The following is a 23,443-nucleotide window of genomic DNA, read 5'->3' on the forward strand; positions in this document are numbered from 1 at the left end:
AACCTCTCGTCTCATGTAGGGATGCAGGCTAATTATGGTTTGCTAAGGCTATCCTAGCTTGTGGTCATTATTAAGGGAAATCAGTATCCAATCAAGTCACTGACAAGGACTCAGGAACAGATATGAAGGCTGCTGTGTGACAAATATTTATTATATTTGCTATGAGAGTTTTTAATGATGAATAGGTGACTCCATGGTTCATTATTGGTGCCTGACTTTGAATAGAAAAATGCTAAATTTAAGACTTTTGTTGGCAGATACTATTCAGACAGTTTTTATAGAGGACACAAGATTGGTTGGGTCAGCAGTGAATATGTTTGCACCACTGGTGTTGTCAATCACTCAATAGGTGAAGATGGGTATGTTTGACATCTGTGTGCCTGTGTGTGTATTAAGAGGCCTCCGAAATGACCTCGCACACAGAGATGATGGTCATAAATTGGTCTGAAGTCTCATTTTCCCCGCAGGATTTTGACCAGCTGCCACAGCTTAGAACCCATTTCACTCCTACAGCACCAGTCCTCACACACCAAGTGACAGAGTTAATTAGCACATTTTATAGCCAGAATCGACGACCAAGGAGAAGCAAATGTAATGTGAATCACGAGGGCTGTAAATAGTACATAAGAAGTAATACAGGGCTGGAGCCCCACTGGTTTCTCATTAAAATCACAATGTGGTTTGGTGGTACAAAGTCAGTATCACAATTAAGACTAATCTAATTCACAGATAACTGGTCATATCAGGCTGGGATAAAAGAACATGTGCCTAAACAAAACATAATGGGGCAGTATCAGTGCTGACTGTCATGGTGGGAAGAAATAAAGAAGGATTTTGCTGCCATCATGTGTACCACTACAGCAATGCAGCCCATGAATTTCAAAACCATCTGAACAAAGTGCATATTTACTGAAAATGTTTTAAATGTTTCAAAACATCTGATTTATAATAAATTAAACTATTGTGATACCAAATAAAGTTGAAGTTTAATTGGTGTAGAAAGAATAAATATGATTTACTGTTAAAATGTACTTCTAGAATTAAATGAATAGATGATGAATTAGCATTTATTTTATTTTTTCCAAGAAAAATAAGTGCATATTCAGCTGTAAGATGGACATAAAATTTCACCACAGTGATGATGGGAAACATTGCCAGAAAATAAAAAGAACTAAAATTCTAGGTTTAATATTGTATATAATTCTATATTAAATGTTAGTTTATATGTAAAACTTGTAAAAATCAATATGAGTTCAGAGTATCAGTTTGTCAGACATCTCATAATTGGCAGTGTTATCTTAAAAAAATGAAAAGTTACATTTGAATATAAATGTGAAGATAAAGGCAAGAGCACAAGTGTGTTAGAATTTAATTTAATGGTTTTTGACATGACAGTATTATTATTGTTAAAGATCAATTGTGATGATTTTACAAGATATTAATATAGCACAATAAATAATCTTAAATTTAAAAAAGGGCAAATATATCCACACAATGAAGGAAGCCATACAACAGACTTTTGCTGCAATCCGTTATGGTCAATTTGTCATTGAGCACCCTGTTATTAAAGTCCATTATTTTAATTTTTACAGATTTTTTATTACACAACCCGGCGCATGCTCAGATAAGTTTGAAGACATCAAGCGCTTTCCTCGGCTATCTCCGTGGTGTTCCATAGTTTCCTCGGCAGCCTTCGTGACTTTCCGGTCCTCTCCGTCTTCACTCGAGTCCTGTCGATAGAGCTGATTTTCTCTGTCGTCGTCTCCCTCGTCCTCCTCTCCGTGTTGTTGTTCTCGGTGACGCGACGGAGGTGTAGCCTGACGCGGTCTCTTACGTGTCGGTCTGAATAAAAGTGGAGCTCCGTAGACCCGGGAGTGACGAAGCGAGTCTGTGTTGGTAAGAGGATACGCATCCGATGTTTGCTAAACAGATAGATGACTGCCCAGAGAAGTTATTTGTGCTTAATATCCGCACAAAGCCAACAAAGAGATCATGGCGGCCGTGTTGCAGAGGCTCACAAAATGAGTCAGTCTCTGCAAGACTGCTGGCTCGCAACACAACTGAGACATAGGTATTAATATGGGAGTGGGCTTAAATCTTTTTTTCTTTTAATAAACAGTCTAGAAATAAGTTACAGAAGCAATTAGCCATGTAAAGCTAATTCATGTCAACAGTGTGTTTAACTAAAATTGAGCCAACAAACTCGTTAGTGAAAGTGGGGTGACCTAGTTGCAAACAAAACTGGCATACAATGCATGCAGACATTTCCCTCCATTCAGGCTCACAGCTAGCAACATAACGTTATTAATCAATGCAATGTTAGTTTGGACTACATTTGAATCTTACAGCAAAGCGCAAAACTGCGACACTGGCTGTTAAAAACTAAAAAAAAAAAGATTTGAAATGGAGCCTTGATAAATGTTAAATAAATGGCTGCTAACTGTGCTAACATTCAATGCATTCATATTAGCTTGTTAGCATGCTAACAGAAGCAATGAAGTTCATGCTGCTCAAGCTAGCTACATGCTAACTGTAAGTTGGTAACACTAACGAGAACTCCTTGGCTAGCCAAGTTAGCTTTAGCCTTCGGCGTTTATGGGAAGTGTGAGTCTAGTTAAAATGTAGAAGCATATTTTAAATCGGTACATTAACATTATGCTGTCAAGTCTTGAATATCACATCTGCTACATGCTTTTAAATGATTTTAGTTATCACATTTTTCTTGTTTCTGCATGGAAACTCGTTAACGATGTTTTATAAATGAATTATATGTGTTAGCATGTTAAGCTAAGCCACACCCTCCTTTAGAATATCAACAAGCACTGTGAATAAGGCACATCCTCCAGTGTGTCTACTGTACACCATAAACCACTTTCCCGCTGTTTGTGCTGCACAGTTCTGTTTTAAGCACACATATACAAACAAGTAGTTTCTTACTTTTTGCAGATTTTAAATGACCATGGAGGCTGGTGCAGACACACAGCAAAGTGGTGAAACAGCTGTCTCGGAGTCTGAGGCCCAGCAGATCACCCTGGCCCAGGTAAATCTTATCATCGCTTTAAATTTACACGTTACAAAGTAAGTTGCATAATTACTCTCTGAAAAGAGAGTTGCTACTGCTGAGAACTATTCATAACTTTGCATACAGATAGTGTGTGATTATGGGTTGCAGGCATCCATAGCAGCAGGCCAGGTGACTTCCAGCAGTCCCACAGTCACCCTAGTGCAGTTACCCAATGGTCAGACAGTTCAAGTGCACGGGGTGATCCAAACTGCCCAGCCCTCTGTCATCCAGTCCCCACAAGTCCAGACTGTACAGGTGAGAGAATTTTTATTGTTTTATTACAGCACTTAATAACCACTTTTTGCTTTATCACACAAATAATAATCACTGAATCCTGACATGTTGGTTTTAGAATTTAAAAATTACATAAATTAACTTTGTACCTGAAATCATCTAAATTAATAATTGCCATTATGAGCACAATATCTTGCAAAACCATTGATAGTAGTGATAGTAGCTGAGCTGTAAGTTTGTAGTTTAATTTTCTTGCTTGGTAGATTATTCCCCTCACATATGGCTGCACCTTAATCGCTGCATCTTTGCAATGACACAAATCCTTGTAAATTATGTTTAAAATGGTTTATATAACTGATCTTTGTTTAGCAAGCTGTTGAAATTAAAAGTTTAAATTAAAGTATTATAATTTTTCACTTGCAGATTTCAACTGTTGCTGAGAGTGAGGACTCTCAGGAGTCTGTAGACAGCGTGACGGATTCTCAGAAGAGGAGAGAGATCCTGTCCAGACGACCTTCTTATAGGTCTGTGTGACATCTTGTGACAAATATATTAATCAATTTTCTTGATTTATTACTTGTGTGCTCATAGATGTAGAGCTCTTTCCTCCCATACAAACATTTGCCCGGCCATTTGTTTTTATCTGAATCGCATGTCAGAGTTTCGAAGAGAATGACCATTTTATCAACTATTGTTACTTTTTAGCACAAAGCTTAACTTGCAACTGCTTCCAAGGTAGAAGTAGATGTACATGCGAGGGAGGCTGAATAATTTTGGTGCATTTGTATACGTGTGACAGGTTGTTTTTATAAATGGAAAAGGTTTGCTGAGATTTCTCTGTGATGGTTCCTCTCTACAGGAAGATTCTGAATGACTTATCGTCAGATGTTCCAGCGGTGCCTCGAATTGAGGAAGAGAAGTCAGAGGATGACTCAGCCCCTGCCATCACCACAGTCACCATGCCCACTCCCATCTATCAGACCAGCAGTGGCCAGTACAGTAAGTACTTTTGAATACTGTGATAGAGGAAGATTTCCTGCTATCAGACAGTGGCCTTTTGTTATTTGATGTATCAGAATCAGAAATACTTTATTGATCCCCGAAGGGAAACGCTTTGTTACAGCAGCTTGCCTTTATGTCAGTGCACACAGGAGAAAGTACTAGCAAACAATATAATACAATACACTCTAAAAAAACAGGTCAGAAAATAAATTAAGTACCAGGTGGGTATAAGTATAAGATAAAATAAGTGTGAGGTACCAAGTGGGTTTACCGGTTGATGATGATAATACAGTATAATAATACAATGTAATAATAAAAGTAATAAGCAGTGGTGCAAGTACTTTAGAGTTAAGTGTAGCTTATTGAGATTATTAAGATATTGCACTGCAGTAATGCAGGTAATACACAGAATATTGCACAGTTATTCAAGTATGGCAGAGATGTAATGATCAGTGTCCAGTTTAATGACTTAGGGTCATACAGACTAACCCATAGAGGGAGGAGTTAAAGAGTTTGATGGCCACAGGCAGGAATGACTTCCTGTGGCGCTCTGTGGTGCATTTTGGGGGGATGAGTCTTTCGCTGAAGGTACTCCTTTGCTTGACCAGCACGTCATGGAGTGGGTGGGAGACACTGTCCAAGATGGCGTGTAGTTTGGCCAGCATCCTCCTCTCTGACACCACTGCCAGAGAGTCCAGCTCCACCCTCACAATGTCACTGGCCTTACGGATCAGTTTGTTGAGTCTGTTGGCGTCCGCTACCCTCAACCTGCTGCCCCAGCATGCAACAGCACACAGGATAGCACTGGCCACCACAGACTCGTAAAACATCTTCAGCATTGTCCGGCAGATGTTGAAGGACCTCAGCCTCCTCAGAAAATAGAGGCGGCTCTGGCTCTTCCTGTAAACAGCTTGCGTGTTCTTGGTCCAGTCCAGTTTATTATCCAAGTGTACTCCCAGGTACTTGTAATCCTACAGAGAGGGATGCCACTGCTATACACTTCACAGAGGGGTTTGCCACATGAAGAAAGTATAACAAATACAAAATCAGTTGGTCATTGCTGCAGTTAGCAGTGTTTAAGCGGTATACTATAGAAAAAGATTATAGAGTCGGTGACATCACACATGTTTAGGAAAGGACATTTTGAAACTAGGATTTGTTTACGTGCCGCTGTCGCATTGGACTGTAATTTCCATGTCTAGTGCACTGGATTTGGAGAACATCACTTAAGTTCATTTGAGACTAATTCTAACACATGACAATGTCCCTCTGCAGTTGCCATTACCCAGGGTGGGGCCATCCAGCTGGCCAATAACGGGACAGATGGAGTGCAGGGTCTGCAGACACTGACCATGGCCAACGCTACTGCAGCCCAGCCTGGTGCCACCATCCTGCAGTACGCCCAGACCAGCGATGGGCAGCAGATCCTAGTGCCCAGCAACCAAGTGGTTGTACAAGGTGGGGAAATAATTCAACATAATGTTCTACTTAAGCATACTTAAGGTGAATGAATGCAATTTACAATACAGTTTGAACATGAAACTATACCAATTAGAACAGCTACATATCAGTCAAAGTGTGTCATGTGAATTTGTTTCAATTTTTGTATCTCTTTAGTAAAATAAATAAAATATAGTAAAATTTGTCTCTTTGTCTGTCAGCCGCCTCTGGTGATGTCCAGGCCTATCAGATCCGCACAGCCCCCACCAGCGCCATCACTCCTGGGGTGGTCATGGCGACTTCGCCTGCACTGGGCACAGGAGGAGGCACCGAGGAAGTCACGCGCAAAAGAGAGGTCCGACTTATGAAAAACAGGTACGTTTATCATGAGGTTAGCTAATGGTGTATATTTTTCTAGTTTATGCTGTAGTGTTGCCAGAGCATTGCTGCTCCCTTTGATCCCACTAAGATTGACATCTAGAAATGAGACACAGTGCAAACAGTTGCAAGCACTGAGATGTATGGCTGAATCAGTGTCCCAACATCCTTGACCGACATAAGTATCTTTAGGAAAGGTTTCAGCAGTTTAGCTCAATGTTAGCTCTGTGAATTAAATAATGCCAACTGCTGTTCTGTGACAGTGTGATATTGTTTATGTCAAAACAATTCTCAACCACATAATTACAGCTTTGCAGTGTTTTGCATTGGTAATGATGCTGGGTTGAATTTTATTATTTTATAATACTCACTGCACCAACAGCATATACCCCTGGTTGATGATCCAGTCATTTTATCAAAGGATGCTACAAATGAAGCAAATCTGTGGCACTTAATGCAGTGGGCCACAAGGTCTGCACCATCGTGTCTTATATTTATGCCAGTGTATAAGTAGGGAGGGAAACACAAGACAAGTGTTCATTTTAGGTTTTCCTCACTGAGCAAATGTCCCGTGCATCAAAAAGCAGCTTGGTTAAAGGGGCTAGGCTATGCAAGTAAATGTAGCCATGTACTGCACACATGTTTAGACCTTAACCACAGACATACACTCACGGTCTTTATGTCACACAGGGAGGCCGCTCGCGAGTGTCGCAGGAAGAAGAAGGAGTATGTCAAGTGTCTTGAGAACCGTGTGGCTGTGCTGGAGAACCAGAACAAAACCCTCATCGAGGAACTCAAAGCCCTCAAAGACTTGTACTGCCACAAATCTGAGTAGAAACGTCACCAAATGCCTGCCTGGGGCTCGACAGGTGCCCGCCTGTCCCCATGTACAGAGACTCCGCACAGAGCCATGCATCTGGATGCCACTCCCCCTTTTCTACTCTATAGCTTTCTTTTTAAAAACTGCTGAAAAATGTGTAAAGTGACTCACCAGGAATAGAAAAAATACACCCTCCCACTTCAGCGATTTGAAATCGTAATTCTGTTCCCATCAGTTTCCCATGAAAGGGTGAGACAATGTTAAGAACGGATGTGGAGGAGACTACAACTAAACAGGGTCCTTGTGGCGAAGTGATAAAACAGACAGTGAGGCTGTTCTTGTTTTGACGCCACCAAAGGGAAGCATTCCAGTCACTGGTGCCTGGACGAACTGGGCAACATCACCAGCAGCGGGGAACTGCTCAATTACCATCACCACTAACGACAAAACTTTTTACAGTTTAATCTCCCCGAGGCACTTGGATCATTTTGGAGAGGTTACCTTTGTGTGCAACGTTTGTAATTGTAACTGCGCTCTTTACATCGGTTACTTACTAATGCTTTGAACTGTAGATGGGCTGTGTCATGGACATTTTATCTTTTTAGCTATGTTTTGGTTTATTATGTATTGGACTATCTGCTTGCATAATACCATTGACTTTTTTTACTTTAATTTACTTTGCCTTGATACAACATGAACAAAAAAGCTAACCATTACGTTGGGTTGTAAAATGGTTTTCATGTTAAATGCAGCTTTAAAAACACATGATGAAGAGAGGCTGTTGTTAAAATCTCTCAAGTGGAACATTTATTGTTACAGAACTCTTCAAGTTGGGTCTCTGATGCATGTTCCCAATCATATTACTAAGGCTCATTGTTTTTGTTTGTATTTCTACCAGTCTTAACAAAAACATATAAACATATTAGAAACATATAAATCACCATAGTTTACAGTAAATAGGGTCTTCCGTGGCATAAAATGCCTCCATTGATATAAATTAAGGAAAATGGGAATAAAATGCGAATGAGCTGCTGCTCGTGTGTATGTAATGTAAACACAAAATGGTTAAACTACAGTGTTAGTGCTAAAAGTGGCATTTAAAAAAAATAAAATGTTACAGATTTTTCAATCCAAATGTTTTTTATTCATTTTATTAATTGCTGGATTATTTTTGAATACAAACCAAAATAATGAGCCTTACTTGTTTTGCAATGAAAGAAATACTTTGTCTGCATATTTGTAAACAAATTTTGGAGACACATGGCCATCACTGGAATCAAGAATTGCCTCGTATGTTGGTGTATTATACTGTTTTTGATCGTGTAATGTCCCCACCTTTTTGTTATTGAAAAAGTTTGAATTAATTCTGTGTAAGTGAAGAGAAAAAAAAACACAATTCCTGCAGGTGGAGGTTGATAAGTTTCTAATAAGAATCTGAGCTACCAGGACCCCTCTATGTAGTGCCGTCCACGGCTGTTAAGGCATCAGCAGAGGCTGTCTCCAAATTCTGTTTACAGGATTACAAAGTGGCATGTGCACTTTCCTTGCATACACAATCCTACCACATTTCACACGATTTAACAGGAACATCTCATGCAGAGCTAACAGGCAAACCCTGCTGCTGCAAGTGAGTGTCCATGAGTGTTTTGTTGCTTTGTGATTTAGAAGGCATCATCATGCATTTGATTAGACGTTATTAGTTGTGTGGAGCGTCAAATCGAAGTACGAATCGATTGCACCTATCAGACATCCTGCAAAAGGATTGTAAAGTGCAACCAAATCAAAAGGACAATGACGTCACAGTGAACAAAATGGATATTTTCATGATAATAGAATGCCATATTGTATTACTTTAGGTATTAAGTATTGTCATGACATAGTATGCTTTTTTTTTATGTTGCTTTACATCAATTTTGTATTCACAATTTCTAAATGTCAGCACCAACTTGTATAATACAGTGCATTATGTTAGAGCTATTCAAATATTACATTTTTGGCAGCTGTTAATAAATGTGTTTCTGGTAATCTTTGATTTTTAACATTTTATTTGATTCTTATGCAAAAACAGTAAATGCTTACAAAGAAGAAGGCAGTCAGTGAAAGAAAACTGAGTAGTCAGTTCACTGAGTCGTCACAAATCCCTCCTAGGTGGCAGTTTCCGAGATTGATATACATGAATGTCCCTTTGTTTGTCATAGTAGACCTCTTCAACTCTGAACCGCTGCTTCAGCATGCTCAAAAAGTTTGTATCTCTCTTGTAGCGGATCTTACAGGCCAGTAACACCACAGTGGTGTCTGAACACAGGTGCTCTAGAGTCTGCAGCAGCGGCACAAAGGTGTCCTCCAGGTAAACAATGTCTGCTCCCAGCACCAGATCAAATCCCCCGGCTGGGTAACGTTCAAGGCCCTCCCCCCAGCTTAGCTCAGACACAACCGCGGATCCCTGGGAGTCTGGGGGCAGGTTTGCCTTCACGTTGGCAGAGAGGAAGTCCAGGGCAGGCTCTCTGTCAGTGATGGTCACTTTGGCACCTAGACAGGTTAGGAATATGACTAACTGATTTTTAAAGGCCAGTACTGATATTTGTGTGTATATTTCTTACCTTTAAAAGCATTTTTTTGTTGTTGCCAACACTATCTTATGGAATTTTACTCTTGTCAGGGTGGGACCCTACACCTCTCTTTTTCCACTCACAAGTCTTATTAATTATATAGTAATGTTACTCACCCAGCAGGGCTGCTACAATGCCCACCAGTCCCGTGCCAGCTCCCAGTTCAATTGCCCCCTTCCCCTTTAACTCCACCTTCTCCAGCTCCAGGTACATGCACATGACAATTGCCTGGAAAACAGATGTAATATGCATTTAATCAAATAAGTTGTAATAAATTACGAACAGTAGTAACGTTGCCACTAACGTCACTTACCGCATCCCACACAACTGCTGCTACCCCAAGCCTTTTCCAGTCCTGGGCAAGACGGAGGTCGTGGTTGGCGAACCGAAACTGTGCCGATGAATTGTGGAGTTTGGAAAGCGCAGGTAACGAATTCTCTACATACGGAACGAGAGCCATGCTGTAAAATATATCGAAACCAGTAGTCATAGTTTACCTAGTGTCCCCATACGCATGCGCAATGCGGTTCTTCTTTGAGGTTTTAAGGCACCTGGCTGATTTGCTGATTCATTACTGCCATCTTGTGGAGTTAAGGTATCACCTTCAGTGTCCATTTCTTCTTTTAATTATTTCCATCGTATATGTTTTCTCCAAAATATTACAACAATTTTCTGCCTCATCACTTCGGAACTAGCTACTTTGTTTGTGTACACATTGTAGCGCGAGGGACAGAGTCCATTCAGTTATCTCTGGATTGTAAAACGTTCCCAGCGTCCCAACGTTCAATGACCAATTTCAGCCAATTATATAAAAGCTTGGATAAAAGTGACCAATGAGAAAGCCTGGTTTTATAATGGGCGTGTCTGCAATGTTTTTTTTCAACGGCTGTGTTTTCTCCATAATGGAGGGGGCGGTGCCTGCAGATGAAGCCCACCAGGTCTGTAAAGTTCAAAACATATAGCAGCAATATACTTTTCGTTTATCTGCGTTCCTGCACTCAAAATAAAATCAGAATCAGAATCAGAAATACTAAATAAAAGCAGAGAATTTAACTTTTTCTGGAACTAGGCAACAAAATAAACAGAGAAAATACATATTTGTCTATTGTTTAATATGTGCATTACAAAAGCTTAGAACTTGACTTCCCTCAATTTTCCTTTAAACTCCTTTCTCTGGACTTTTCTCCCCTCAGAATTGTAATATTTTCCATAATTGTTTTCAATGTTAAATATAATCTTTAGGTTTTAAAAGTGGCTATTGTATTATGCAGCGATCTCGTTTGAGATCTTTCAATAGATCATTTCAAAGTGTTTTTTTTCTTTTTTGTTGTTTAATTTTTTGTCACCTTTTCACAGTACCACTTTAATCTCAGAACACACATAATTTTGTTTATGTGTCCCTGTAATTATCTTCCTTAGTGCTGTATGCCTGTATAGTATCTGAAAACATGAGAACATTAAGCTGTGTCAACCTAATGTAAAGCAATTTCCCACTTCCATTTTTTTTACACTTATACTGTAAAGTATACAGTGTGCCATTTCTATTATGCAAACAGCATTTCACTAGGAGACGCTGCCTAAAGCATTGGCTTCAAAGGGTTGTGCCATCTGCAAATGCTCAGTTACAATGATTTCTGCATTACATGCAGTTATGATGCATGTTGTGCTAGATACATGAAATGATCAGTGCTCATTCAGAGTACTCAAAATGTTTTGTATCTGTTACATACATGTGTTAACTTGACTCCATTAACATTTCATTACACATTTTACTGTATGACACTATAAACTACATCAAGTGCACAATGAGGACATTTAGTTTGAAAGGCACAGCCGGAAGTTACCTCTGAACTTAATTGCTTCGGTGGATTTGACATCCAAGACGTGTCTTCTGCAAATGCGACGAGATGAAAGCTAACGTTGGCTATCTTTTTAAAATTACACTCGCTACGTTTCTGCTTCCTTAGTTAACTCTAGAGTCTTTTCCAGTTAGTGAATTTGTACGTTAGTCTGGTAGAAACGCCTTTAATTGTGACAGAGACTTCAACTGCAGTGAAAATGGATTGATCCATGCTGCTGAAGAAGCCAGGAATGGATTGAGCTGCGGAAGCTAGCGTTAGCCGGCTAGCCATGGAGGGAGATAGAGGAGCTCGTGACTTTGTCTTGTTAGCCTTTAATCCGTAAAATGAGTTGATATTAGTTATTCACCGTCCAAAACTATTAAGTCCACGCACGCAGTTCTTCTTAAAGTGCGCCAGTGCTATGTTGCGCATACGCCCTGAATATGTCAGCTGTCCTGCACATACCGCAGATACCCAGTTGGCTGTCATTACATAGATCCCACTCTACTCTAAAGCAAGATTTTTCACTTTTCAGCCAAACACACAGGCTAAACGGGTCCCTAATATACTAAACTCAAATTGGATTATTTTAAAGATTGAACTGTAGTTTTTATCTGAAAGTCAAAGTCAGAGAGTTTCAGTTTTATTTTGGTGTTGCATATTAGTAACTGCCACTTAAAAGATTTAGATTAAATTTTGTAAGTTGCAGACATCCTGCGGCCCAGTGTTGTCAGTTAGACTAGTAGGTGATCCCTCCTCAGTTGTATGGGAAACAGTGCTGGCTGTAGCAGGACTGTTGTAGGTCAACGATGGGAGGTTCGGTGTCTTGCTGCATCTCCCCTGGAGAGAGTCCCAAGATCCACAGGAGAGAGGTGGAGCTGGAGGAGTGTCCCATCACCACCACTGAGGACGTGAGTGAAGACACTGGGACTTACCTGCAGCACATCAGCGACAGGGAGCTCCCCGACGGTGGGTGATGATTAGTTTGACTGGGGACTTTTGTATAAAGGACCCTTATACCATGAATGTTTACAGTTTTCAATGTCTTACCCTGGTGTTGTTCACATCATTTACTGGAATTGGTACCATTTTAAAGAGAATTTGTAATGACTCTTACTCTCATCTCTTATCTACAGTTTAGCACTAAATCAGCAGCAACATAGAACCTTTATGGAGACTCTTGGGACAAACATATTGTGCGTAGATCCATTTTAGTGTGGTGCTATAAATACCGCTTTCCCCCTTCACTTTCATGTTACAGAACTGGCCAACCCATCAGACCACCCCAGAGCCAGCACCCTCTTCCTCAACAAGTCGCAGACAGACGGTCGGTATTTCTCTGTTAAAGACGTCATCATTTGCCTTTTTTACTCGCCTAATCTCACTGACTTTTTTTCCCCCCTCCATTTCAGTGCGTGAGAAAAGGAAAAGCAACTACATGAACCATGTAAGTGACAGGTCTGCATGTGCTTGATGGCAGTTTTTGCAGTTTTTTAGCATTACAGAGTGATCAATTCAGTCAGTGAGATTGAGAAAGATGCACTCACAAACTGCGAATTGGACCCAGAAATGCCAATAGCCATTATTAAGTGAGGAATGTGCTTTAAATGTGCTGCAATAATCTAAACTGGTATCTCTCCAGTCATGTGCATGTTTCTTAAACGTTTGTGCTACCCCTCCGATTTAAACATTATCATCTCTTCTCTAGCAAATGTCCCCAGGGCTCCTGACAAAAAAGTACAGCTCCTGCTCAACAATATTCATCGACGATAGCACAGTCAGCCAGCCCAACCTCAAGAGCACGATCAAATGGTAAGTGACTTTATCTCCATCTTCTACATATCTTCACAGGAATAGTTTTACATTTTAAATTTTAGTGGGAGGGTTTCTTTTAGCAGGCAGTGGGCATGTGACGAGGGAAGCCATTATTCCTTCACTGCTCAAAATATCTTGTTACACTCAAAACATATTTTCATTTAAACTAATCTGCTGCAAGCTAATAAGCTAACCTGTGGTAAGCACTGTCTTATAGTGCAAGTGTTAACAAGCTAAATGCACAATTTTCCTGAACTGCAGACAAAACCTCAAGATGTCCTTACCGATCAGTCGGTAAAACTACAGAAATAGGAAGACATGATGTGCAAAGACAGGAGCTCTCGTTTGCAAAAAGAACAAAATCACATCCAGTGGTTCACTGGTTGTCTGTGTTGATTTCTCTCTGTTCCAGCGTCGCATTGGCCATATACTATCACATAAAAAACAGGTAGGAAAAGTTTGAAATATTGTCATAGATTTCACCTCTTGTAGGTGTTATACTGTTTTCCTTATACCCCGTACTTACATATTTAGTTAGGAAACAAACTAAGCGGTTTATATTGGCATCACAACAACATTTTGTTGGTGCTCAGTAGTCATTTAGTTAGTTAGATAGTTAGGAAACACACAAATGAAGGAACACCTTGGGATTCTATCAACTTTTAATAGCATCAGAGCAACTTTTTGTTCATGGTCATTAGTTAGTAGATTAGTTAGTTATTTAGGAAATCGAAAACTCTTTAGCCAGTAGTCAGTCAGTCGGTAATTTAGCCTCGAACTTTAATGCTGTCATGTAGCAACTTTTTGCTGATGGCCAGTCATTATGTCAGTTAGTTAGTTGGTTAATTAGTTAGGAAACCGAGTAATGATTCTGGGGTTATTTCAACCTCTTGGCATCACAGCAGTTAGAGCTTACAGAAGCCTTTTAATGAACACAAATAATTTCACTTTTTGTCAGTGGAGAAAAGTCAGCTAGCTCATCAGGATATAAATCCAGTAGAAACTTAGGTAGTGAATCACTTTGCAAATCAGTGGTAGTTTAGATCAGCTGTGTCGCCTGTAGTGTTCATCATAGAGTTGAAATTCTATGTAGGTTCAGGCTGAAGAGAGAAAATGGTTGAGTCATTAGTATTGGTCTCTTAAAAAACCCCACAGATAAGTGATGGTAATTTTGTACAGTGGGACAAAGATCACATAATATGCACATTTAACATTGGCTCGTTAATGTTCTGCTCCTGCAGAGATTCAAACCGCTCGCTGGATATATTCGACGAGAAGAAGCACCCTCTAACGGTGAGTTGAGGTGTTTGATTGCGTGAAGCGCTGATATTTACTGTTCGCTCTGTGTTGATTACTAACGATGATGACTCTCTCTCCAACAGCGAGAAAAGGTTCCAGATGACTACTCTGTGGTAGACCCCGAACACAAACTCATCTACCGCTTCATACGAACGCTCTTCAGCTCCGCGCAGCTCACTGCTGAGTGCGCCATCGTCACTCTGGTAAGTTTGCAACACCAGATTTGCATTCCAAGAGTCTGATAAATGATTAGAATAAATAATATACTATTATGTGTGTATATTGCCTGTGTGAACGGATGGTTGCTTTGTTAGGTCTACCTGGAAAGGCTGTTGACATACGCTGAGATGGACATCTGTCCGTGTAACTGGAAGCGAATTGTTCTCGGTGCCATCCTGCTGGCCTCCAAGGTCTGGGACGACCAGGCCGTGTGGAACGTCGACTACTGCCAGATCCTCAAAGATATCACAGTGGAGGACATGTGAGTGTTACTTTCCATCCATGAAAGTTGATTGAACAAAACCAATTGGGTAACCTGTTGCAGCCCAATGTTGTAACTTGTTGAATTCTCTGACCGACTGTCTGCTTTGTTCCATCTTCTGCAGGAATGAGATGGAGCGTCACTTCCTGGAGCTACTCCAGTTCAACATCAACGTCCCAGCCAGCGTCTACGCCAAGTATTACTTTGACCTGCGCTCACTGGCTGACGACAACAACCTCAATTTCCCTCTGGAGCCGCTGAGCAACAAACGGGCCCAGAAACTGGAGGTTAGTATGTCTAAGGCTGCATTCACACTGTAGGTGTAAGTGTCCAAATTTATTTGTTTTATAGTCACTGAACTGATGTTTTCTGTCAGTAAGTACAGTAAATGTCAGCTGGAAAATCTGTGTTATGCCTTGGCATCTCTCCTTATTTTGTTATTTAGGTAGTAACAGTTTTGTATATATGATTTTGTCTGTAGGCCATCTCCAGGCTGTGCGAGGACCAGTACAAGGACCTGAGTAAAGCTGCTGTGAAGAGGTCTGTCAGTGTAGACAACCTGGTTGGCGTCAAGACCTCGCAGGCTGTGCTGTCTTAAGTCTGCGACAGCCATCTTTGATCTGGCGAGGAGGTGGAGCAATGGAGCTTAGTGTGAAGCTACAGGATGTGATGCTACATTCAATAAGTCAGACAGCATTTGCCAAGAGACATTTCCAAAGTAGATTACAGTTAAAATCAGTAACTGAAAAGTTCCATTTGGGGAGGAACAAAAGACCAGAAGTTTACCATACAATATTGCTAAAACATAATGAATCCAGTCTGTATGTGTTCATTACAAAGAACTTAAGCTGTCTGCCTTTTTAAAGCATGGTCATTTGGTGAAATATTTTGCAGATTGTCACATTTTTTTCAAATGGTGGATGTGTAACTTCGGAAGAAATCAGCATGAAAATGCTTCCTGAAGTCACACAAATTGAAGACCTCATTTTTTTTTATTTTTACATCACCCGATCTTTTGGGGAGTCATTTCTCTGGCTTTGGCCCTCTTCTCTCCACCAGCCGTGTCCCCTTTCCTTTATTCACATGACAGACTGTCTTGAACTACCCTGTGGTGTAGTTCTGCACATGGACAAAGAGTAGACTTTGTTTTGCTTACTATGTAGGCCCCTATAGCTGTGAAATGTACGAGACTTTATTTAATTCAAATAAATTTCAGTCACTGTTTAAAGTTGAGGCTGCTTAGGTGGGAAAATGTGTCGTGGTGGTTTTTGTTTTGCGGGAGCTGTGAGGTCTTTTTGATAAATGAAGGTGTTTAAAAAAGGAGTGAAAAAACAACCATGATGGCCGCAACAATGAATTGTGGTTTTACTATGATATAAGACTGCATCTGTGAAATCCATTTTTTTTTTGTTTGAAGAGTCACCTTGTTTGTTTCAAACAAATAATTCATATACAGTGCAATGTGATACAGAGATTTCTCTATAAAAGTGGTCAACATCCCATATTTAGCTGAATTTCACATTACTGTGTATCACTGGTGACTTTTTATATCAAGTAAGAGTTGTGTTTTTAGTAAATTAATGACTTATTGAGTCACCAGAACATGCCAATATTATCTCTTCCAGCAAAATGATTATATGTGCAACTCTCAAATACCATCAGTCCATCAGTATAAACAGTCAGTGTTTATAAGTTTAGTTCATTAGTGAGGTTGTACTCATCAGGCTAGGAAGAGCACCAGAGATGAGAGGAGTTCGATCCCATTAAGAGGAGATTCAGAAGTGCGTTAGTGGTTATTTAATGCACTGTGTTGAATATTTTACGATTTATTCAGCCCGTATTTTGATGCGAAACCACAGTGTCGGCATCATAAACACTTTAAAAATTAGGGATGCACCAATCTGACATTTTCTCTACCGGTACTGATGCCAGTACCTCACTTCAGGGTTTCTGAAAATTCCGATCCCCGATCCACCAGTGCTCGTATTTTTTTTTTTTTCCCCCAAATTTGAAATTTGTACAGCTTATTGTGTGGAACTCATGGGGATCATTTTGTATAAGGCACTAACATATGGCACTAAAGTCTGCAACACGCTGTGACTAGAGGACGATATCACCTGGATAGAAAAACGGGTTTGTACCACTGCATGTTGTACACATTATAAAGATGTTGTAAACAAGACACTTCCAACTGTAATCGTAGTACTAATGTGTGCCCATACTGCAGTACAGAGTCGGAGGAAAAGTGAGAAGTACAGTTGGAAGAAATTGCCTCTAAGTTTAGCTCCTTTCAAATGCACAGGTTGACCATTGCTGGGCAGCACTGCTAAAGAGAAATAACACTTGTTCTTGGCTTAATCATTGTGTAGAAAGGAAAAAATCTGAAATAATATAAAGCAAAAGTTTTATATCTGTTTGATTCAGGTATGGAGAGACCAAGACCACTGAATGTGGAGCAGCTCAGCCCTGGCTGACTCTTCACAATCAGAAAATGAACATATTGTCAGCCTCCACAACCTTGTCAGAGTGACTGGCAGCTGTGCATTTATTTATTACCCTTAATTATTACCCTTTGTATAGTTCCATCCTTAAGTGCTTCCATTATCCACTGGTTTCCTTGCACCTGATACTATCAAAAGGTTACCCAACAAGGCAGAAATGTAAGTCAATAAAATAAAGCACTTTTTTAAAAAAGGCAAAGAAAATCCTGATTTTAGTCACAACACAACACCGACAGTTTGATATTGAGTTGAAGACATTTTTAGCAACTTAAAATTCTGAAAAAGGCAATTTATGCAATACTTTATTTATATGAAAACATTCAGGTTGTTCTGGTGAAATGGACCTGAATGGCTTTGATATGTTACAGTTTAAATGGCACATAACAGGCATATTCAGTGCAATAAGACCATTAAAATACAGCATTTTCCAATCTTTAGTCATGATTTTGACATTAATGCACTTTACACACTGACTGAGTTAATATCCAACTAACTAAAATAAACATTTTCTACCAAAATATGCACTGTGATAGTACTCACACTAATTTGGTAATGGCACAGTGGTCTTATTTAAGGTATTTGGAAGGAAAACAAAATTGTACCTTTAATGAAACCTGCAATAACTGTTTTTTTGTTTGTTTATTTCTTGGCCACATGGGGGCAGTGGAAACAAGTTGTGAACACAACATTAACGTCTTCACCTTTTAAGTTGATGTGGGAAACTTTGGCAGCGAACAGCTGCTAATTTACACATCCAGCAGTTACCGAGCAACATTAGGAATTCATTTGGAGTTGTGTTTCTGTTTTTTGGCCACCTGATGAATCCAATATTCAGTCTCTTTTAGTTCTATTTTTGAAATAATAATTTAAAAAAATGTTTTTGTATTTATTGTGATGTGTTTATTCTGATGCAGTTGCCAGGTAACCAAAATGTCAACATGAATGATTTGTTTGACTTGACACATAGGTTGCTTTTTTTTTTTTCAGTGATTGCACATTTCTTCTCTTTTAACCAGTGGATGAAATATTGCAGTTATACAAAATATAAAAGAAAGAACATGTAATCTTGACTGCATAAAAGTCAGCAATAGTACCATCAGCTTTTGCATTGTTGACTCTCATTGTTGAATGAATCTCAGGTATATGAAGAATATAAAAGAAGAATATTAAGATTAAAAAAATGTTTATGAATTAAATCTTGTATTAGTCTGACACATTAAATGCTGTTACTTGCAGCCAAAGGTGTTCTGCCACAACATGTGCATCTGAAACTCAGATGTATGGATGCTGGTGCATAGCACAGTTCTGTCTATTGCGTTGTTTTTTTCCTTACATCCCAGATGACATTGGCTCTAATTGCCATAGAACGCTACATATTCATTTGTCATGGCATCCACTACCTCAGGATGATCAATACGAGCAATATTCAACATTAGCATGGGACTCATTTGGCTGCTCAGTGGGGCAGTGATCTTTCATGGTGGGTTAGTGCTGAGCCAGATTCAGTGTGCCTTCCAACAGAAGACCAGCGGGCTCCTGTGCGATGCATTTCCCATCATCACATTTTCCCAGGAAGAGAGCATGCTGGTGTTTGGGCCCCCATCTGTCAACTTTTTGCATATTGGCCATCTGCTACTGCTATGGGTGCTTGTATCAGCGCTCAGGGTGAGCATGGCTCTTAAGTGTAATAACCACAGAGCCAACCGCACTGGATTCTACTTTTTAATGTTTTTGCTGCAGCTGGCAGTGAACATATTTTTTGTCACCCTTACAGTGATGGGAAAGAAAAAACCATCCTCCTGCAGGACGATCGGTTCCATAGTGACGCCACTATTAATCATTATACCTTCATTCATCATTGCGGCTTTCGTTATCATCCGGAACCCGCAGATTAAGCGACTACTCTTTTTTGCATACCATCAGAAATGCCAGTCTATAATCAGTGCAGAGGTGGAGGTGTTTCATCACAGCAGGAGATGATGGGATAGGAGATCATACATGTCAGGTTGAGCACAAAAGGCATGTGGAGAGGGAGAACAAGGCGACTACACCCACTCCTCTACCTGGCTATGTTTCTAGTCCTTCTATTTCTGAGGACTATTAATAGTCTATCGTGACAATTTTTCTGTAAATACATTTACTGTTGTGGTAATAGACATTTTATGGTTAATATGAGGTGTATAATACTTTATGTGACTTCCAGGGTTTTATTTTGAAGTGGCTACCAAGTGTCATAAGATTTGTATACCTGTAATTTTTTTTTTAACATAACTGATCACACAAACAAAAACTGTTGCTAAGATGATCCAGTAAGATGGTAACTGTGCTAACTGTATTTTGTAAAACATGTTACATTGATTTACTGTACATGGGTTAATTGACGTTGATACATTTTCAAATATCTAAATGTAGTCATCAAGGTTGTGTTGTGATTTCAATGATACATTTCCCTCAGATACTTATACACGAAAACATATTTGTTGGATATACTCGTTTGAACATGTTTCACTTTTTCAGTCACTACTTTGGAAAATAAAAAGAAGACTGGTGTAAGATTGACATGTAAAATCCTTTCTTTTAGTTTTAAAGCTGAACAAAGCTGAGAGGTTGCCAGTTGCAGATTTGTGGTACCCATTTGTGACCACAGAGAGGCAGTGCTGCAGTGTGTAAGACAGCTGGCCTGACTGCAGGTGTGAGATTAGTCCATGTGTTAATGCGACATCCTCCAGACTCTCCCGAGCTCTGGTGCAGCTTGCTTGTATCATTGCCAGACTGGAGGATGGAGATAGATAGACAATCAGGCCTGTTTCATCGAAGCTTTTCAGATGAAGGCTCAAATCCTGAGGATGGTGAATTACTGAGCATTATTTCGGACATAATGCTGAAATGAGGTTCCAGTAAAAAACCTATGTTAGGTATTACCTTTTTAAAAAAGAAATATTCTACTTGAAGCTAACATTTCTGATGGGAGAAAAAGACATGATGTAAAAGTCCCTTTTAATAAGATAATTCTATTAAAAATCTATTGTTGAAGGTTTTCCTAAACCTTCTTGAGTGCGTACCTCCCTCAATGTAATCAATACTTGAATCGTGTAAAGCTCATATCAGTGCAGGTACATGAAAACTGTCATAATCTGAAATGAATAGTGTGTGTGCATGTATGCCTTTGACTGTATGTGTGTATCCTGTAGGGATCACAGTGCCAGTGCAGCTTCATTAATCTCTCAGCATCATGGGACTTGTCTGAACTCTAAAAGAGGGCTAGAGAGAACAAGCTGCCCCCCCGGGGAGTCACTCCGTTTACCCTCCACACACTCAGGTCACTCCTCATATCACACACTCTTCAACTATACAATGTCAAACCCTCCAATAGGCCTGCAAACACAGAACCGCTGCTGCTGATCTGCACAGAATGTGTGTGATGTGCATATTTGCGTGTGCATATTTGTGTTTGCCCATGCATGAAGAGTGATAGAAGGTGAGAGGTGTATATTAGACAGTGAGACTTTTTTAGCAGTATGTGGGTCATTCTGAATGTGTTGCATGATTTCGTCAAGTAGCAAAAGGCAACACTGTGCCACGACTGTATCATAAATATTTATTTCCCCTCAATAATGCATAGGAAAGCACATATACTGGTTACATTACAAAACATACTGCTATAAATATCTCAAGACTCTTACGTAGGGATAAGATTCACACTATACAGTTAGACCAACATGATGATATCAGGACAATATTTGCCTTGTAATAAAAACTGGATGTCTTTCAATGTCACCCTCCTCAAAAACAGTGAAAGGAAAGATGTGATTTTCCATCAGATTCAGAGGAATACATCAGTAGCTGCAGTAGTCCTGGAATTAGTCATGAAATCACCTGTTTTCCTTCCCCTTTAAAGCATTGCACTCTGCACCACAGAACTGTCCCAAGTGGATTCACCACAAAAGCTTCTCCCAACAGAAAAGCGGTTTCCCTGTGTGGAAGATGAACGAGAAAATAAGTGGCACTTATAATTAAATTAGCCTGGGAGGATGTAACACGTTTGGCTTCCATGCTGCTCTGATCCACCAGCTAGTCCCTGAAAAGGCACCTCCACGATCCTCACTTGGTGTGTCATGGTGTATACTGACAGCTTTTACACACAGCCGCATGTGGTTAGAGTGTAAAATGTTGTTAGGTATTTTGCCTGCTTGAGAAAATTGTATCAAATGAAAATTTGCCAACACACTGTACTGTGTCACCCAGAGAGAAGAGTTGGGCAGGATGGCCCTGAAATTGACTTGCATGTGTTTTGTGACATTCGCTTTTGATCTGGTCATAGGCGGTCTCCTGCATGAAAGTCAGACACACTACACACCCATCCACCACATCGACCTCTACTTTCTGCCAAGCTACATATAGGGCACACTACTTCCTGCACTGTCACTGAACATTGGCATTGGACATAAATCATAAGGTGCAAAATCGTCCAATATGGACGTAATTCTTGAGAATGCATTTCAGATAGATGTCTAAGTAACTGAGACCAGACAAAGCAGGGTCGAAATCATATTTAGTCTAACTGGTTTCAGGTAGGGTCCTGTTCTATTGCCCCGGGTCTCGGTCTGTGTGTCAGTGTGTCTGAACTCACTATCAACTCTGAACATGTGGTGTGTCATAAGGTGTCACAGGTGTTTGTGTTTTTTGAGGTAAGATTGAGAGTGTGAACTGTGAAGTTGCCACCATTTTCTATAGTGACTGCTCATCAATAGGAAGCACATCATGCTGCTGCCAGTGTTGGTGTCCTCTCTCTATTTGGGTCTGTTTGAATCGACTCCATCTGAATATCCTCAGGTCCCTTTCGGATTGGGGTTCTTTTTTCAGGTAGGTTTTCCACGGGTCTTTTTTAGATTGGGTCCAAGACCTCTATGTTTCAGATGCTTTTCTACCTTTGTTTGTGCACAGAAATGGTCACACTTACAGCTAATGTACAGAAGTGTCCATGCCTGGGTCTCTGATCCAACCTCCTACCGTCTCATGGCATGGCTTCCATCTCAACTTTGCCGCCCCACTGATGCTACTGCTGAGCTGGCACTAAAATGGTGGTTGACTGCTGCTGGTTTGTCTCTCCTCTAATGAGCTTGGTGTAAGATTTAAACCTTGTTTTGCGCCCCTGGCTCCTGGCATTGGGAAAAAATACCAGGACAGCCAGTCTGTCAGTGTTAAACGAGACATTAGGCAGATGCCAGGAGCCAACTTGGTCCAAAGTGGGCCAAATGCACTTTGACCTTTAATGGGAGTGGGAGGGAAGGTGAGGAAGCAAAATGGTTTCCCTTTTCCCTTCCTAAACCTGACTGCAGGCTTCAACATTAAACTAGTAGGTAAACACAGGGTGAATTATAGTGCGTGTAGTCGTGATGGTACATGGACCTCTACGATTGAAAATGTTATACATGGCTGAGCTGCTGTGCTGGCTGGTAAGAGTCAACAGTCCTTTTTAATATAGCTCTCATCAAAAACACAAAACTGCTTATCCATATCCATGTTTTCATCTGTACAGCAAATGAGAAAATGTTGGCTGTGGTGATTTTTTTTACCTGCAAGCTGAAGGCATTCTGATGCGATTTGTCCTGAGTTTTGCTTTTTATGGCTCAGAGCGTTGTTCTCCAGCCCGTGACATGTGTGATACCAGTATACTGTACACTGATAGCATTATATTTTTGAAGTCACAAGAAGGTAAAAGGCTTTTCACTGCCATTCAGTCAAAAGAATTTGTCTAATGCAAACACTTGTTAAACTACCCGTTAAAAGTATATTCTCCATTTAATTTTCTTTATCTTTGCTTTACTTTACTTTCTCGGCAGTAATCTGACTGTTGCCAAGGTCACTCACAGATTTTACCTTCTTATGACCACAAATTCTGTTGCATTAAGCCAGTTCACACTAAAGGTTAATTTGCACTGACAGTCATGATGGAGTG

General features: G+C 40.1%; 3 protein-coding genes across 6 annotated transcripts; 2 read left to right on the top strand and 1 right to left on the bottom strand.

Moving 5' to 3' along the window:
• Positions 1 to 1,673: 1,673 nt before the first annotated feature.
• On the top strand, positions 1,674 to 8,963 carry LOC122871865 (cyclic AMP-responsive element-binding protein 1). Of its 4 annotated transcripts, none has more exons than XM_044187370.1 (8): positions 1,674 to 2,071; positions 2,947 to 3,040; positions 3,149 to 3,319; positions 3,722 to 3,822; positions 4,158 to 4,297; positions 5,576 to 5,758; positions 5,962 to 6,115; positions 6,809 to 8,963. In XM_044187370.1, exons 2-8 carry the CDS (start codon positions 2,954 to 2,956, stop codon positions 6,951 to 6,953), a joined length of 981 nt encoding a protein of 326 aa, XP_044043305.1. In that variant the 5' UTR covers positions 1,674 to 2,071; positions 2,947 to 2,953; the 3' UTR covers positions 6,954 to 8,963. The 4 variants fall into 4 exon arrangements, with proteins under 4 accessions (XP_044043305.1, XP_044043304.1, XP_044043306.1 ...); XM_044187369.1 differs by having other exon boundaries at positions 1,674 to 1,896; XM_044187371.1 differs by having other exon boundaries at positions 1,677 to 2,071; positions 3,173 to 3,319.
• A 2-nt stretch (positions 8,964 to 8,965) lies between these two features.
• Positions 8,966 to 10,325, bottom strand: mettl21a (methyltransferase 21A, HSPA lysine). The gene is made up of 3 exons (XM_044187373.1): positions 9,861 to 10,325; positions 9,664 to 9,775; positions 8,966 to 9,467 (listed from the first exon to the last, which is right to left on the bottom strand). Exons 1-3 carry the CDS (start codon positions 10,035 to 10,037, stop codon positions 9,070 to 9,072), a joined length of 687 nt encoding a protein of 228 aa, XP_044043308.1. The 5' UTR covers positions 10,038 to 10,325; the 3' UTR covers positions 8,966 to 9,069.
• A 1,050-nt stretch (positions 10,326 to 11,375) lies between these two features.
• On the top strand, positions 11,376 to 16,235 carry LOC122871864 (cyclin-Y-like protein 1). The gene is made up of 10 exons (XM_044187368.1): positions 11,376 to 12,357; positions 12,650 to 12,715; positions 12,801 to 12,835; positions 13,097 to 13,200; positions 13,616 to 13,651; positions 14,445 to 14,496; positions 14,586 to 14,705; positions 14,817 to 14,983; positions 15,108 to 15,270; positions 15,465 to 16,235. Exons 1-10 carry the CDS (start codon positions 12,198 to 12,200, stop codon positions 15,579 to 15,581), a joined length of 1,020 nt encoding a protein of 339 aa, XP_044043303.1. The 5' UTR covers positions 11,376 to 12,197; the 3' UTR covers positions 15,582 to 16,235.
• Positions 16,236 to 23,443: the final 7,208 nt, after the last annotated feature.

The sequence above is a fragment of the Siniperca chuatsi genome, linkage group LG24 (assembly GCF_020085105.1).
Source record: "Siniperca chuatsi isolate FFG_IHB_CAS linkage group LG24, ASM2008510v1, whole genome shotgun sequence".
Classification (NCBI taxonomy): domain Eukaryota; kingdom Metazoa; phylum Chordata; class Actinopteri; order Centrarchiformes; family Sinipercidae; genus Siniperca; species Siniperca chuatsi.